We start from the raw sequence: 14,098 nt of genomic DNA on the forward strand, positions 1-14,098 counted from the left end.
CTACTCTGATTGACCTGAAATTTTGTAGGCACCTCTAAAATGTCATTCCCTATAACTTTCATGTTTTAAGCCAAGGCCAATTCGGCCTCTATCTATGACTTATAAATTCGGACAGAATGAAGAACATTGAAACCTAGTTTTCCACTTTTCCTTCCAAAACAGAAATTGATTGCAATTAATCACTTTTTCCACCTCCTAGAGTCATTAAACATCATTTCCAATCATCATAGATAGCCACACAATCATGTTTATATTAAAACAGAAAAATCCCCAAAAATAATAAAACTTCATCATTTCAACCACAAATCAAGAAATAATCCATAAACTTGCATCTCATACTACCACTAAGCATGATTTAAGCATCATTAGAGGGAGGAGAATGGTTCTTCACAACTCACCTTAGAAACAAGAGAGAGAGAGCAATTGGTCACCTTAACTTTCCAAATAACTCCACAAATCAACTCACTAACACTAATTGAAGAGGTTTTATGGAACAAAGACAAGTTTAAATGGTTGGTTTAGTGATTTGGAGCAAGATGGAATCAAGAAATTGAAAAAGTTTTCTTTCTTTCCTTGCTTAGGAGATTCGGCCAAGAGGAAGAGAAGAATGAGGGATTTTTGGTGAATTTTTAAGATATTTAAGTCAATTGGTAAGACATGCAATAGTAGTCAAATGGTCCAACCAATAGCCAAGTGACACTTGTCACTTAATTAATGCAAGTCTATCACTTTTGTCTCTCTTATACCAATCCACTTAGCCTCCTCTACTTATCTCTTAACACCCGATAAATTAAATCCAGTATCCAAAACTTAACCTAGTTGGCCGAATTTTTTCGAACTTTTCGCGCTAGTGGGTCCCACGTCCGGTATACGCTCTTAATTTCTCAAAATCTATTTGATACTAGAAAAATCATCTAAAAACTATATTTACTCAATAAAAATTATCTGGGGAATTTTCTAATAAAGAAAATGTAGAAAAGGCGGGCGATTAAATAAAATAAACCCTAGAAAATTAGAAAATTTCCGGGTTCTTACAGGGACAATTATTAGGATTCATTAAAAAAGAAGGATTAGCATTATGCACAGAATTAAAAATGCAACAAAAGTATGGATCACAAAAACAAGAAGTATGATCATTTTGTGAAGCTTTTGGTATTCAAGGTATTAGATCACCTTCTGCATTAAAAAGAAAATCTTACAAAAAATCTGATTATATTAAAAAAGGAAGATTAAGACAACCTTCTAGGATTTCCAATGAACCCTATTATAAGAAATTTAAGAAAAGATTTCAAAACAATAGAAATATTACTTGCTGGAAATGCGGAAGATTAGGACATAAAGCTAATAATTGCAAAGTAAAGCAAAAAATAAATGAAATATTTTCAAATGATTCAGAATTAAAGGAGAAAATATTAGCAATTATGATAAATGAAGAGGAAGAAGATATATCAAATGGATCCGAGGATTAAGATGCTTGTAATTGCAAAGATAAAAAATATATAAATGTTATAACTACAAAGGAAGATAAAGAATTTTTATTAGATCTAATAGAGAAAATAGATAATATAGAAACAAGGAAGATGTATTTAGAAAAATGAAAAGGGATAATATTAGCAGAAGAGAAAATTCCAAAAATAACTGAACCCTTTAGTATTTCTAGATTATTAGATAAATATCCTATAGAAGGAATAATTAAAAAAGATACAACTCATTCTGTACAAAAAGAAATCAATGAATTAAAACAACATGTAAAAGTTCTACCAAGCGAAATATTAGAATTATACACAAAAGATTTAAGCTTAGAAACTAAGATTACTATATTACAAAGTCAATTAGCTTCAAGTTCAAAAATACCAATAGAACCAATTCAAAATCCCATATTAGAAATAGAAGACAGAACTGAAAACAAAGAAAAAGAGTATGTAAATATTATTGATAAAATAAATTATCAAAAATGGTATGGATTAGTCACAGTTCAAGTATCAAATTTTCAAGAAACATTAATAACTTTATTCGACAGTGGAGCAGATACAAGTTATATTAAAGGAGGAATAATTCCATTAGAATATTTAGAAAGAACCAATGAAGAATTATATGTAGCTAATGGACAACCATTAATAGTAAAATATAAATTAAAAGATGGAGTTATATGTAATAATAATTATTGCATAAAACACAGATTTCATATAGTAGAAAATTTAACAACTGATATGATTTTAGGAATTCCATTTTTTACTCAAATATATCCATTCAATGTAAATAATACAGGATTAAGTATTAATATAATGGGAAAAGAAATAGTATTTCAATTCATAAATATGCAGCATAGTCATAACAAAAATTAGGATAAGAAATAACCTTTGATTAAATATCTTATAATATCACAAACTACCCAAATTGTACATTATGAGAAAATGCTCCAATAGATCACTTGTGCAAAAACAAAAATATAACTATGCAATATAAATACAACTATTTGCAATTAATAAAAGATAAAAGTTATGTTAGCATACCTTGAATTTCAACCTCTTTTCTTAAAAGTAAACTGAGTTTTACGTTCTTTCATAGAACTAAATTCATTTATAATTGAATCAGTACTAAATTTTTGAACAACTTCCTTTTTTTTATGTACATTGTTAGACAATCATTCACGAAATTATCTTTTATCTTGTTTTGTATCTTTGTTTTGATTATATTCATAATTGAAAATGCCCGTTTTATAGTTGCAATTGACATAGGAAGATTGAGAACAAATACAATCAATTTGTCAACAACAGGATAGATCACTCAATTTCTTGTCTTCACCAAGCCTTCAAGTAATTATTTGTATATTTATATATCGGTCAACAAGAGTATAGATCACTAATTTTAATTTTTTTTTCAATTAGGCTAAGTTGTATATTTGTATATGGACCAATAAAATAATTATTTTTGTTTTAGTCCATTGATAATTATGGATTGAGTCTTTTATTATGATATATCAAATTGGGTCAATTTACTATGGATTATCAAATTATGTGTTTAATTTTTTGAATGTTAAATAATTAGCACAATAAAAAATAAATAACTTTTTTTGAAAAAAAAATAAATCAAAGGTGGCTAATTCACACACACACACACACACACACACACACATATATATATATATAAACTCTCATAATATAAACTAAAATTGTAAAAAATTAGGGGGAGCCAACTTTGTCTTATACATATATTTACATATTATGAATTAAAATTTCCAAAACATGGCCCCCCTCAGCCCCCCTTGGCTCCGTCATTGTACGTGAGTAAACATTTGGAGTTTTGGTGTTATAGTTCTATATCTAGCTTTTGGGCTTGGCAAGATTATGTTAGATGAAATGTATGATTTCTTGACAATTTTACACAATAATCAAGAAACGGTACTTGTCAAGCTATTCTGGTGGGAGAACCCCTAATGCAAACAATAGTAAGAAGATTACTAATACTGCTGAAAGGATGAAGAAGTGCATGCTAAATGTTGTTAAAGAAGTAAAGACTATTTGGATGAAAGTAAACTAAAAAATCATTGGAGGCAATCCAGCAACAAGAAGATGGAATAGTCTTGTTTACGACAATGGTGAGAAGGTATTTAGTTCTTCATGATCTACTAAATGATCCTCTTCTATGCATTATCAGGTTGCAGATTTGCAATATTTTACGCTCCCTAAAAATATCTTACAAAGAAAAACAATATTATAGAATTTATTCTAGCTTTCAAGTACTAAAATGCTATGAATTCTCTAGTGTTTGTGCACTTGTAATCTTAAATACTACATTATTACTCATAATATGTGCAAAATTAGTACAATGTTTAAAGATTGTGGGATATTAATATCACTTTTAATGCCTAGTATTGAAAGTTATGGAAATAAAAACATGTATATAATTACTACAATTTTTTTTTAAAAAAATTATACTACATTAATACCACTTTTGACTTTTACTTTTGTGTATTAGGCATTACATTTATTAAAACTATGTCATCTGAATTTGACCACATGTGTATATCTAGATATACAAAGTGCTATTTTGTGTATAACTAGAAAGATATATCATTATTATTATGTAATATTTTAAATTTTTTGAAAAGTTGAAGTACAATTCAAGAAGTATAACGTGCCAAAAGGTCATTGCATGTTTTATAAGGTCATGTGAAAAGTACAAGTATTTTTTGTACGTACCAAATATGGAAGTTTTTCTTAGTTATTAACACATATGTACTAGGTTTCTATCCCACATCGGTACTGGGGGTAATGGGTTGGGTAGTTAAGTGCCTTGGACGTCTTCAAGAGTTGCCGGCTTTTGAAGATTGTTCAAGGACTCCGCTTAGTTAACGACTTCTTACTTCCGTAAGAAAATGTCAGAAAAAAAAAATTAACACATATGTACTAAGTGTGTAGGGATGTTGCCGAGACCGTACTTTTTTTTCTGATGTGGCAAAATGTTATTGGACAATTTGTGGTCGTCCTTGCATGTGTTTGTGCAAAAAAAAAAATTCCAAAATGCTGAGACCGTTGTCTTTGTAAATGAATGGTACATTTATTGTCTTCATTTTGGTTGTATACGATTGGACCACTTTACCATTTCTGTTCCGCCTTTTCCCATATGTATTGGGAAGTGATTGTCATCATTGCAATAACTCAGTTTAGTTGACTATCAGGACAAATGTATTCCAGTTTTGCCCTCCCATTATATTTTTCTTACCAGCCACAACGAATTGGTTTGCACTTGTCAGGAGGTCAATTTTTATTTACACTTGGGTTGCATTTGTAAAAAACCATCATTCCTTCACTGTCGACGGCTATTGAAAGGAGGACTGTGGCAATTTCTTTTGTTCTGTCCAACCCACCGCAATTTCTTTGTTCTGCCCAAGCCACCGCTGCCGGTAAAGCTATGGATTGTTGCTGGGATTTTCTGCTTATGCTAATGGTTAGTGATATGTTAAGTTTTTGCAGTCCTTTTTTGTATCATTCCTTTTTTGTTTTCTTCGGTTCTTACTTTCTCTTTTATTGCTCTGTTCCTCCGAAGCTTCTTCTTCATTTTGCTCTCCTTCATAAAGATTGGTCAGGTGAGCTTTTCCTTTTACTGAACTATTCCTTCTATAATGCTGTTTATTCCGATATGTTTTTTGCTTGGTCATTCGTATTTACTTTGTTTATGGGTGTTTTGTATTTTGTCGTTGCGTTAAGGTAAGCCTATTTTTAATTTTCTGTGTTCTTTGATTATTATTATTGGACAATTTGTGGTCGTCCTTGTCTGTGAGAATTGAACAATATTCGTCGGATGCGCTTTTTCTTTTAGTGAACTATTTCGTCTATACTCCTGTTTATTCCAATATGTTTTTTGGTCCGTCATTCATCGACTAATTCAGGTTTACTTTCTCTGTTTATGGGTGTTTTCTATTTTGCCGTTGCATTAAGGTAAGGCTATTTCAAATTTTCTATCTTCTTTCATTCTTTGTTCTACCTTTCATTTGTCCATTATTTGTTCTTATTTGTGTTCTGCCTTTTTCTCCTCTTTTCCCTTTATATTTTGCATGCAGCTTTCTTCATATGTGGTTGCTGTAACGAGCTTTCTTTCTTCGTCATCTTGTGTTATATATTTGGAGTTTGTATTGATTCAGGTTAGCTGAACATTCTCTCTCTCTTTTTTTTTTGGCTTTTTGTTCTACCAGTTTTTTGTTTCTTGTATTGATAAACTGCTACAAGAACATAGAATCTCCTGTTAAAAATAAGAACTTTAATTATGAGACTTGAAACCCTTCAAGACTTCAATTTGATTAACGTTTATTGATTATCATATCTAAAATCGTACTTGATCTTCACATAGGAAGATGTTACCCTTTTTTGAACAATATATTTTACATTGAAATATGAAGGCATGCATTTCAAAACCAAAAAATTTGAACAATATATTTTACCGTTATCCACCATTTCATATACAATTTATAAAATCATCACTTTCTACTTTATGCATCAAACTTTAGATATAAACGAAATCAACATCAACAACTAACAAACCATTTCTACTACTTTTCCATTTATAACTTTTAATGCTTGGACCATTCTAACATTTTTTACTTTCAATTTTCATTGTACGATTTCAACCTATTTCACTTCCACACCCAACTCTCATCTTAATCATTCCATACTTATCTTAATGTAAACTTAACAGCCTATATAGTTTACATGCTTCTTCTTACTCTAACATCACACCAACTCTAAATAATCAATACAAGTTAGGGCATAATTACATTGATCCCCCGCGCGTTGCGCGGAATCAGCCTCCTAGTACTTTACAAACGTGTATTATATGCATATAGTACAATTACTTCCCGACTAAGAGAAACAATATATTCATATAATATGTATGTTGGTTTTTTACTAGAAATTTTGAGTGCTACTTCTTAGTGAAAAACCTTGATATTTACATGTAATTAATTACTTTCCAAAGGATTTACATGTAGTAATTGTTCTGCACAGCAATAATTGAAGCATCCAGCAGGTTGAGCAGTAGTAACAGAAATTGACAATAAGTAACATGTAGTAATTCTTCGGACACTAGTACTTTTCTTTGTTATAGGCATGTATTCATTTGAAAGCTGATAAAGATTCTGGGCTGAATTTGTAATGCTTTTACATGTATATTATGCAGAATAAATGCTACCCTAATTCTCTTATCCCGGTACAGAATTTAATTTGCTTAACTTGTATAGAATTTAATTTGCTTCACTTGCAAGTTTTTACTGTAATTGAAGGATAATGTAGAGTGTATAAAAGTAAACATTGCACTAGTATGTGGTGACTGGTGATGTTGTTCTCGACTTAATTTATCCCGACAAGTTTCTTTGGCTTCCTTAGCGCTAAAACATAAACCAGTGAATTCATATTAGATTATCTGTTTAGTAATCCTGAATATGGAGTTTGAAGGAGACAAAAATTAACGTTATTTATTAACCTGTTTAATTCTTCTCTAGTAAAAGCTTTTGCAAATTTTTCTTGCATAATGTTTTAGCGACAAGTCTATTGGAAAACTATAAAGGAAATACAAAGAATGGAAAGGCAAGGCACCCTTCAGTTACTTCTCTTAAGTCGTAAATAAACCAAGTATGCAATTGTATGTGTTGGCTTGAGGGAGCTTAGAATGCAGCAGCATCAAAAAATGAAGAGTTTAGTGAAATCAATAAAGAAAATAATCTGTTGAAAGATGAAATTAAGGTTTTAAGGTACCAACTTAATTGGTTTTCTGGTCGGATTTACATGTAGTGGCGCTATATGCCAGTACTGCTTCACGCAACCAGGTGGTTTCCATTAGTAGTCTCAAAATTAGTTAGATAGAAGAGTCGTCAAAGGATATAGACAATACTATACATCTGTCAGAACTTATGCAAGCTGGGTTCGATTAATAAAAGCATCTGGACTAGTTAAGGGCTTTCACATTTATATGGTACGCAACAATGCTCTGTTTTCCTTCCCCCATACACTGGTAAACTAGGACAGGTCTTCTCCCGTCCTACTATGGCAACCTAGAAGCGTCGTATCCAATTTTTAGGTCTTATTACTGTCCATCAATGTAGAGACTCCGACTGAAGGCTATAGTGAAGTCTGTCCACAAACTCAAGTCAAAGGGGAAATATTGTGGAGTTAGTTAAAACTCAGTTTAGGGTCAAGTTTGGCTTTTCATATTGATGGAGCAAAAGCTTCCTTCGATTTCAACTTTTGGGTATGTTCTAAATTTTTTATGTTTATCTTAAGTGAATTGTTGTAGACCAAAAAAAAAAAAAAAGAAATTGTTTTACCCTGCAGATTTCTGTTGTTATTGAAGGATGATATGATAAAGAACAAACTAAATCAAAAAAGGCTAAACGGAACTTTAGCCCTGAAAATCAATATATTAGGCTTTGTTTGTTGGATATTTTAATAACAAAAAATGTCACTTGTTTATTTTGAATTCAAACGCAATAAATTACAAATTCTTTAATAAATTTTCAGCTACAAATTCGACCATCTAAAAGTGTGACTTATGTTTTTAAAATGAGATTTATGTCGTGAATTGTGTAACCTATGTAATGATTAGGTTTATAAATTTATTTAGTGAATTTTTACTGTTATACAATGCATATAGACCTTTTCAATTTATAGATGAAAATATGAGCTATTTATTCCACTTAATATTGGTATTTTAATACTTCTAATTTCTCAGCCTATAATAGAGGCTTCTATTAATCAAGTCTTACACATGTTTTGCAATTTCTAAACAACCTTCTACTTTTTTTCCTCTCACTACTATTAGAGTTTATAGGGCAAAGAACTGTGTTATATGAGGTTTCTATCTTGTTCCAATTGTGTAGATTGGAGTAGACTAGAGTGAGGAAAAAGTTGGGTTGTTGTATTCAGCAACGTACTGAAACCTATTACATCGAAAGATAATTAGTAGGGGCATGAATTATCTTAAAGAGAGCGACTTATCCGCACCTCAATCCATGCCAAACATACTTTAATGGTACAAATTATTTGTATTTTTATATAATATTGATATGAGGTGAATATTGTTAATTTCCTTGTTAAATTTAATTGGCAAAATATTTCTAACTAGTGTGATTATTTTTGCCCAAACTTTTAGATGACTGTTAATTAGTTTAATTTTGCTTAGCATATTTGTGATGTGGAACGCATTTTAGATGACTTTGGGCCATGATGCATCCTCAAAAGCATTCGGCCTTGTCTTTAGAGGCTTGGTTAATTAAGTACGAACTACCAAACCGACAAGGTCAGTTGCTTATGCATAATAAGTTGTGTGGGATTGGGCACCGTTGGGAAAGCAGATTGAGGAACTTGCTTGGACTTTGAATGTAAAGACCCGGGTCCAAAGATTGGCCCAAATAATATTTAAACCGAAATCTATTGGCCCAAACTAATTAACCCAAATTACTATATAACCCAAGCACCCAAGTTCTTAAACCATTTTTTTCCTCTTTCTCTTACCAACGTGAGATACCTCATTCTCTCCACTAATGTGAGATTCGCTATAATACCAACGGTAACGATTCAGGTCCAAGAGCTGACCCAAGTAATTTTTAAAATGAGAGGCACTGGTCAAAAATGGTTAACCTAAATTACTATGTAGCCCAAGCATCCATCCAAATCCTTAAATCATTCTTTTCCCCTTTCTCTTATCGATGTGGGATACTTCATTCTCCCCAGCCCGTCCTCACAAAGGAGATCATATCAGAATTCAATATGTCCACCCACTAGGCGGCTCGTATAGACTCAAGAGTCCAATTGTAATGACCCGAGATCGCTTAAATACCAAAATAACTAACCCAAATTACTATGTAGCTCAAACTTCCAAGTCCTTAAACCATTCTTTTCCCCTTTCTCTTACCAATGTGGGATACCTCATTGAAGGCTAGCCATTATTTTTTCTTGTGGCTGGAAAAGGTATTTGAGAACCATTGGGCACTAGTTCGGGGTTTAAACCCCGCCCAGTGCATCACAAGAAAGTGTAATGCTTTTTTATTTTTAAAAAATTTAAAAAATACAATGCTGTAGCTGTCTAATGCTGATTTAGCTTCCAACTCTCAACCCCCATATAAATTTTTTCAGACTCCCCCTCTCCCGTAGAGTAAAAGTAAAATAGATGTTGTCATAGCAGAGAAAAAAGAAAAGGGTATTTGAGCCAGAAAAATTGCTAGAAGTTGTAAGAAACGTCTGCTTAGGGCTTCGATTGTCGTAACGAGTCTATTGTTGGTATTAATATCCGCAAGACTCTGATGTGCATTGGCCCACAAAGTGGTTAACATTCAACAATCGAAGCATTGCGCTCAAATGCCAACTTTGCCCAGGATGTTTGGAGGGTGGAGATTAGAGTCAAGGTTGACAAGAATAGTCCAAGGAAGAAATTCAGCACTGTATTGAGGAAGCACAGGAAGGAGAAAATGACATAAAATGATAAAAATGGATAAATTGACAGTAAAGATGGGCTTGCATTCCTTCTGACCCCTTGTACAGCCAGTTGGATTTACACGTCGTTGACAAATGATATTTAAAAAAAAAAAAAGTACTCCTTGAATCTTCCAAACCTGTAGAGTAGAATAATATAGATATTGACGATTGATCTAAAACAGCAAAACACTTGTTACTACTATAATAGAAATAATAACACTCCTCAGATGTCTGCACTTCCTTGACATAAGCCCGAAAAGTAGGCCAAGTTGCTCACAAAACTTTCTTGTTTGCTTCTCCACGAGTCTTCAATCCTTCACGGCATGACCTTGTCCAACGAATAAATTCCTAGAGAATGTGAGTTTGTAATATAAATTCTCAAAGGTAGGTAGTTTCTAAACCTTTTTCCAAAAGATGAATAACGTATTCATCGAGTGTAATATTTCGTCAAAAGTTGCATAAAAAATGTGTTTTTTTGTTATTGTTTTAGGCATTTATTTCTCATAAATTACATTCACAGAACATGTTTTTTAAAGATTGCATTCACTAAATACGTTCTTTCAAATGGCTCCCCATTTGGGAACATTTCCCAAAAACCACCAACCTTTGGAAATGCTCTTCTTTTCCTGATGGTTGCTTCCGTTTCCCACCTGAGTCCAATTTGATGGCTAGACAAATTCGGTAGATAAATAGTCCCCTTTAAACTACTCTTTTAGAGGTCTACGCTTCTCATGATGTTTCTGGCGTTGGAGTCAAATCTTTCTTAGTCAAATTTTTAATTTTTCAATTCATATGGCGATGGTCTTCACGCTAATCTGAAAGGAGGGACTCAGTCCATGCATTATTTTACAAGCACTTATTTCTTGTTTTGTTCAGCTGGCTATTAGCAAAAGTTGGGTTTCTGGGCTGGCCGGAACTTGATTCTTCCCAAAACTGTCATCTTTGCTTTTTTAACTTATAATTCAGTTCACGTTTTACTTGTCTCTTCTACCAGCTTTCTGCTTTAAAATTTTGAACTTTTCTGGCCAACCAAATTCCTGTACGTATTATTAATCCTTCCTTTTCATTTTTCCCTTGGCCTTTGGAAAAAATCGAAATTTCGTTCTTCATGTATTTGCTTCCAATTCATATTCCTGAATTTCAAGAGAGTTTCAAGTACTTGTTGATGTAGACATGTAGTCATGGGAAAGTGGGAATTTCTGTCTATCAAAGTGGCTCTTTCCTTTTCTAGTCTGTTGTTGCTGCTTGAAACATGTATGGCCGGTGGTACTCCGAATGTAGGCAGGCTGAATCTGGGATTCCAGGGGACGCTAATGAACTGGCTAGACTATGAGGGGTTGTTTCTTCTTTCCAACAATTCCGCTTTCGCATTGGGTTTCCGACCCAGTCAAGATGTCAATAAATTTCAACTTGTGGTTCTTCACAAGGGCAGCTCAACAATCATTTGGTCCGCTAATAGAAACAATCTGATTCAAAGTTCAGATTTCTTCACATTCGCTAGAAATGGGGATGCTTACTTGCAACGTGGTGGATCCACCATTTGGTCCACAGATACCGCTAACAAAGGAGTTGTAGCAATGGAATTGCTGGATTCAGGGAATTTGGTACTTGTTGGCAATGATAGCAGTATAATATGGCAGAGCTTTAGCCATCCCACTGATACCCTTGTGTCGAATCAGGAGTTCATTGAAGGAATGAAACTTGTAAGCAATCCCAACTCCGATAATTTGAGCTACTCTCTTGAGATAAAGTCTGGAGATGTAATCCTATCAGCAAATTATCAACCCCCACAGCCTTATTGGGCCATGGGAATGGATACCAGAAGAATCGTTGACACAGATGGAGGGGATGTTGTATCTGCAACTCTTGATGGCAATTCTTGGAAGTTTTATAATCAAGATAAAGTGTTACTTTGGCATTTTGTTTTCTCTCATAATCATGACGAAGATACCACATGGGTGGCAGCTTTGGAAAATGATGGTTTCATCGCTTTCAGCCTTCTTCAAGCTGATGGTAACTTCAGTGCCTCCTCAATACCAATACCACCAGATCCGTGTAGTAGACCTGCAGCATGTGATCCATATTTTGTTTGCGAGATAGAAAGCAGTTGCCTGTGCCCTTCGGCCCTTCACTCTTGCACGAAAAGTAGTGTCTCCTTCTGCGATAGGTCACAGGACTCTGTGGAGCTTGTTGATGCAGGGGACACTCTTAGTTACTCTGCTCTTGATATTATTCCACCCTCTTCTAAAACAGATTTAAATGGCTGCAAAGCATCTTGCCAAGAAAACTGCTCTTGTGCTGCCATGTTCTTTCACCATTCCGGAAACTGTTTTTTGTTTGATCAGATAGGAAGCTTGCAGTACTCCAAAAATGGTACTCAATATGCTTCTTATATCAAAGTCTTGACCAATGCAAGCGGTGGGGCAAATCAAGGAGGTGGTGGAACTCACAAAACACGCTATGTGATTGTCATCGTGGTCATCATCTCAGCTTTGCTCGCTATTTTTGGTCTCCTTTATGCAGGATATCAGTACCACCAGAAGAAAAACAAGGCATTGCCTGAATCCCATGAAGAGTCTTCAGAGGAGGAAATTTTTGGGGAGAATTTATCGGGACTCCCAGTTCGTTTTAGGTACAATGATCTTCAGATTGCAACTAACAACTTCAGCAAGAAGCTTGGTCGAGGTGGTTTTGGTTCAGTTTACCAGGGGGTTCTCCCTGATGGAACTAGATTGGCTGTGAAGAAATTGGAAGGCATTGGTCAAGGGAAGAAAGAATTTCAAGCAGAAGTTAGCATTATTGGGAGAATTCGTCATCTTCATTTGGTCAGGCTTATAGGGTTCTGTGCTGAAGGAAATGACCGTCTTCTTGTGTACGAGTACATGGGAAATGGATCTCTTGATAGATGGCTTTTCCGGAAAAACAGAGGGGAATTCATGTTGGATTGGGAAACTAGATACAGCATTGCACTAGGAACAGCTAAAGGTCTGGCTTATCTCCATGAAGATTGTGATGTGAAGATAGTTCACTGTGACATAAAGCCTGAGAATGTACTTCTTGATGACCACTTTGTTGCAAAAGTCTCAGATTTTGGTCTTGCTAAGCTTATGACTCGAGAGGAGAGTAATGTTTTCACCACATTAAGGGGAACAAGGGGGTATCTTGCACCAGAATGGATCACAAACCGCGCCATATCAGAGAAGAGCGATGTTTACAGTTATGGCCTAGTGCTGCTTGAGATAATTGGTGGTAGAAGAACCTTTGATCGCTCAGAGCCCTCAGAGAAATCCCATTTTCCTTCTTATGCTTTTAAAATGATGGAAGAAGGAAAACTGGAGGACATCATTGATGGAAGTTTAAAGATAGATGAAAAGGATGGCAGAGTTTCTACAGCAATTAAAGTTGCTTTCTGGTGCATACAGGATAAAATGTTCCTAAGACCATCAATGACCAAGGTAGTTCAGATGCTGGAAGGAATCTGCCCTGTCCCTCCACCACCACGCTGTTCGCAGCTAGGGTCACAACGTTATGCAGTTTTCTTCAGGTCAATGAGCAATCAGGCCGGTGGCGCCTCACCAGGAACTCCAATGAGCAACAATGATGCTCATCTTTTGGCAACAAGTCTTTCAGGGCCAAGATAGCAATTTCATTAAAATTGAGAGCACTAGTGGAGAAGCCTTCATATGTACACCATTTTCATGCTTTTCTTCCTCGTACATTCATTAGGTTTTGTTTATATTTGGAAGGTAGACATTTGGTATTCTAGCATTCAGTAAAATTGATATGCTGTTTGCACATCTTGCTCTGCAGATCTACCAAACATATCTTGAAGAATGTATAAATGATTGGATTAGCAAAAATTTTTCTCATTGTCGCTGATGAACTAAATGGGTGCTTAAAAGTTGGACTGGTCCCATGATGTGGTCGTGAGCATAATTAAGAAAAGAAAGAAATCCGGTAATTTCTCTGAACATTGTCTTAACAAACATATCGCAAAAATAAGGAAAGTGGAGAGAGGTTTCTCTATATAGATCAACCAATGCGTCTGGTAAAATAATTTTTACGATGATAATGTATATATGTCAGTGTATATAAGATTTTCTCTTAGACTATTTTCTGCATTTACCTTTGAT

General features: G+C 34.2%; 1 protein-coding gene and 1 long non-coding RNA gene across 3 annotated transcripts; both read left to right on the forward strand.

The window, feature by feature from the left end:
• Window positions 1-4,543: 4,543 nt before the first annotated feature.
• LOC113717761 (uncharacterized) lies at window positions 4,544-6,698 on the forward strand. Of its 2 annotated transcripts, none has more exons than XR_003454492.2 (4): window positions 4,544-4,950; window positions 5,050-5,441; window positions 5,564-5,644; window positions 6,504-6,698. It is a non-coding gene; the product is annotated as an uncharacterized lncRNA (long non-coding RNA). The 2 variants fall into 2 exon arrangements; XR_011825655.1 differs by having other exon boundaries at window positions 5,050-5,089.
• A 4,184-nt stretch (window positions 6,699-10,882) lies between these two features.
• Window positions 10,883-13,762, forward strand: LOC113718976 (G-type lectin S-receptor-like serine/threonine-protein kinase SD2-5). Its single transcript, XM_027243922.2, has one exon. The coding sequence runs from the start codon at window positions 11,147-11,149 to the stop codon at window positions 13,604-13,606; it is 2,460 nt and encodes an 819-aa protein (XP_027099723.1). The 5' UTR covers window positions 10,883-11,146; the 3' UTR covers window positions 13,607-13,762.
• Window positions 13,763-14,098: the final 336 nt, after the last annotated feature.

This window comes from Coffea arabica, chromosome 11e, assembly GCF_036785885.1.
Source record: "Coffea arabica cultivar ET-39 chromosome 11e, Coffea Arabica ET-39 HiFi, whole genome shotgun sequence".
Lineage (NCBI taxonomy): Eukaryota > Viridiplantae > Streptophyta > Magnoliopsida > Gentianales > Rubiaceae > Coffea > Coffea arabica.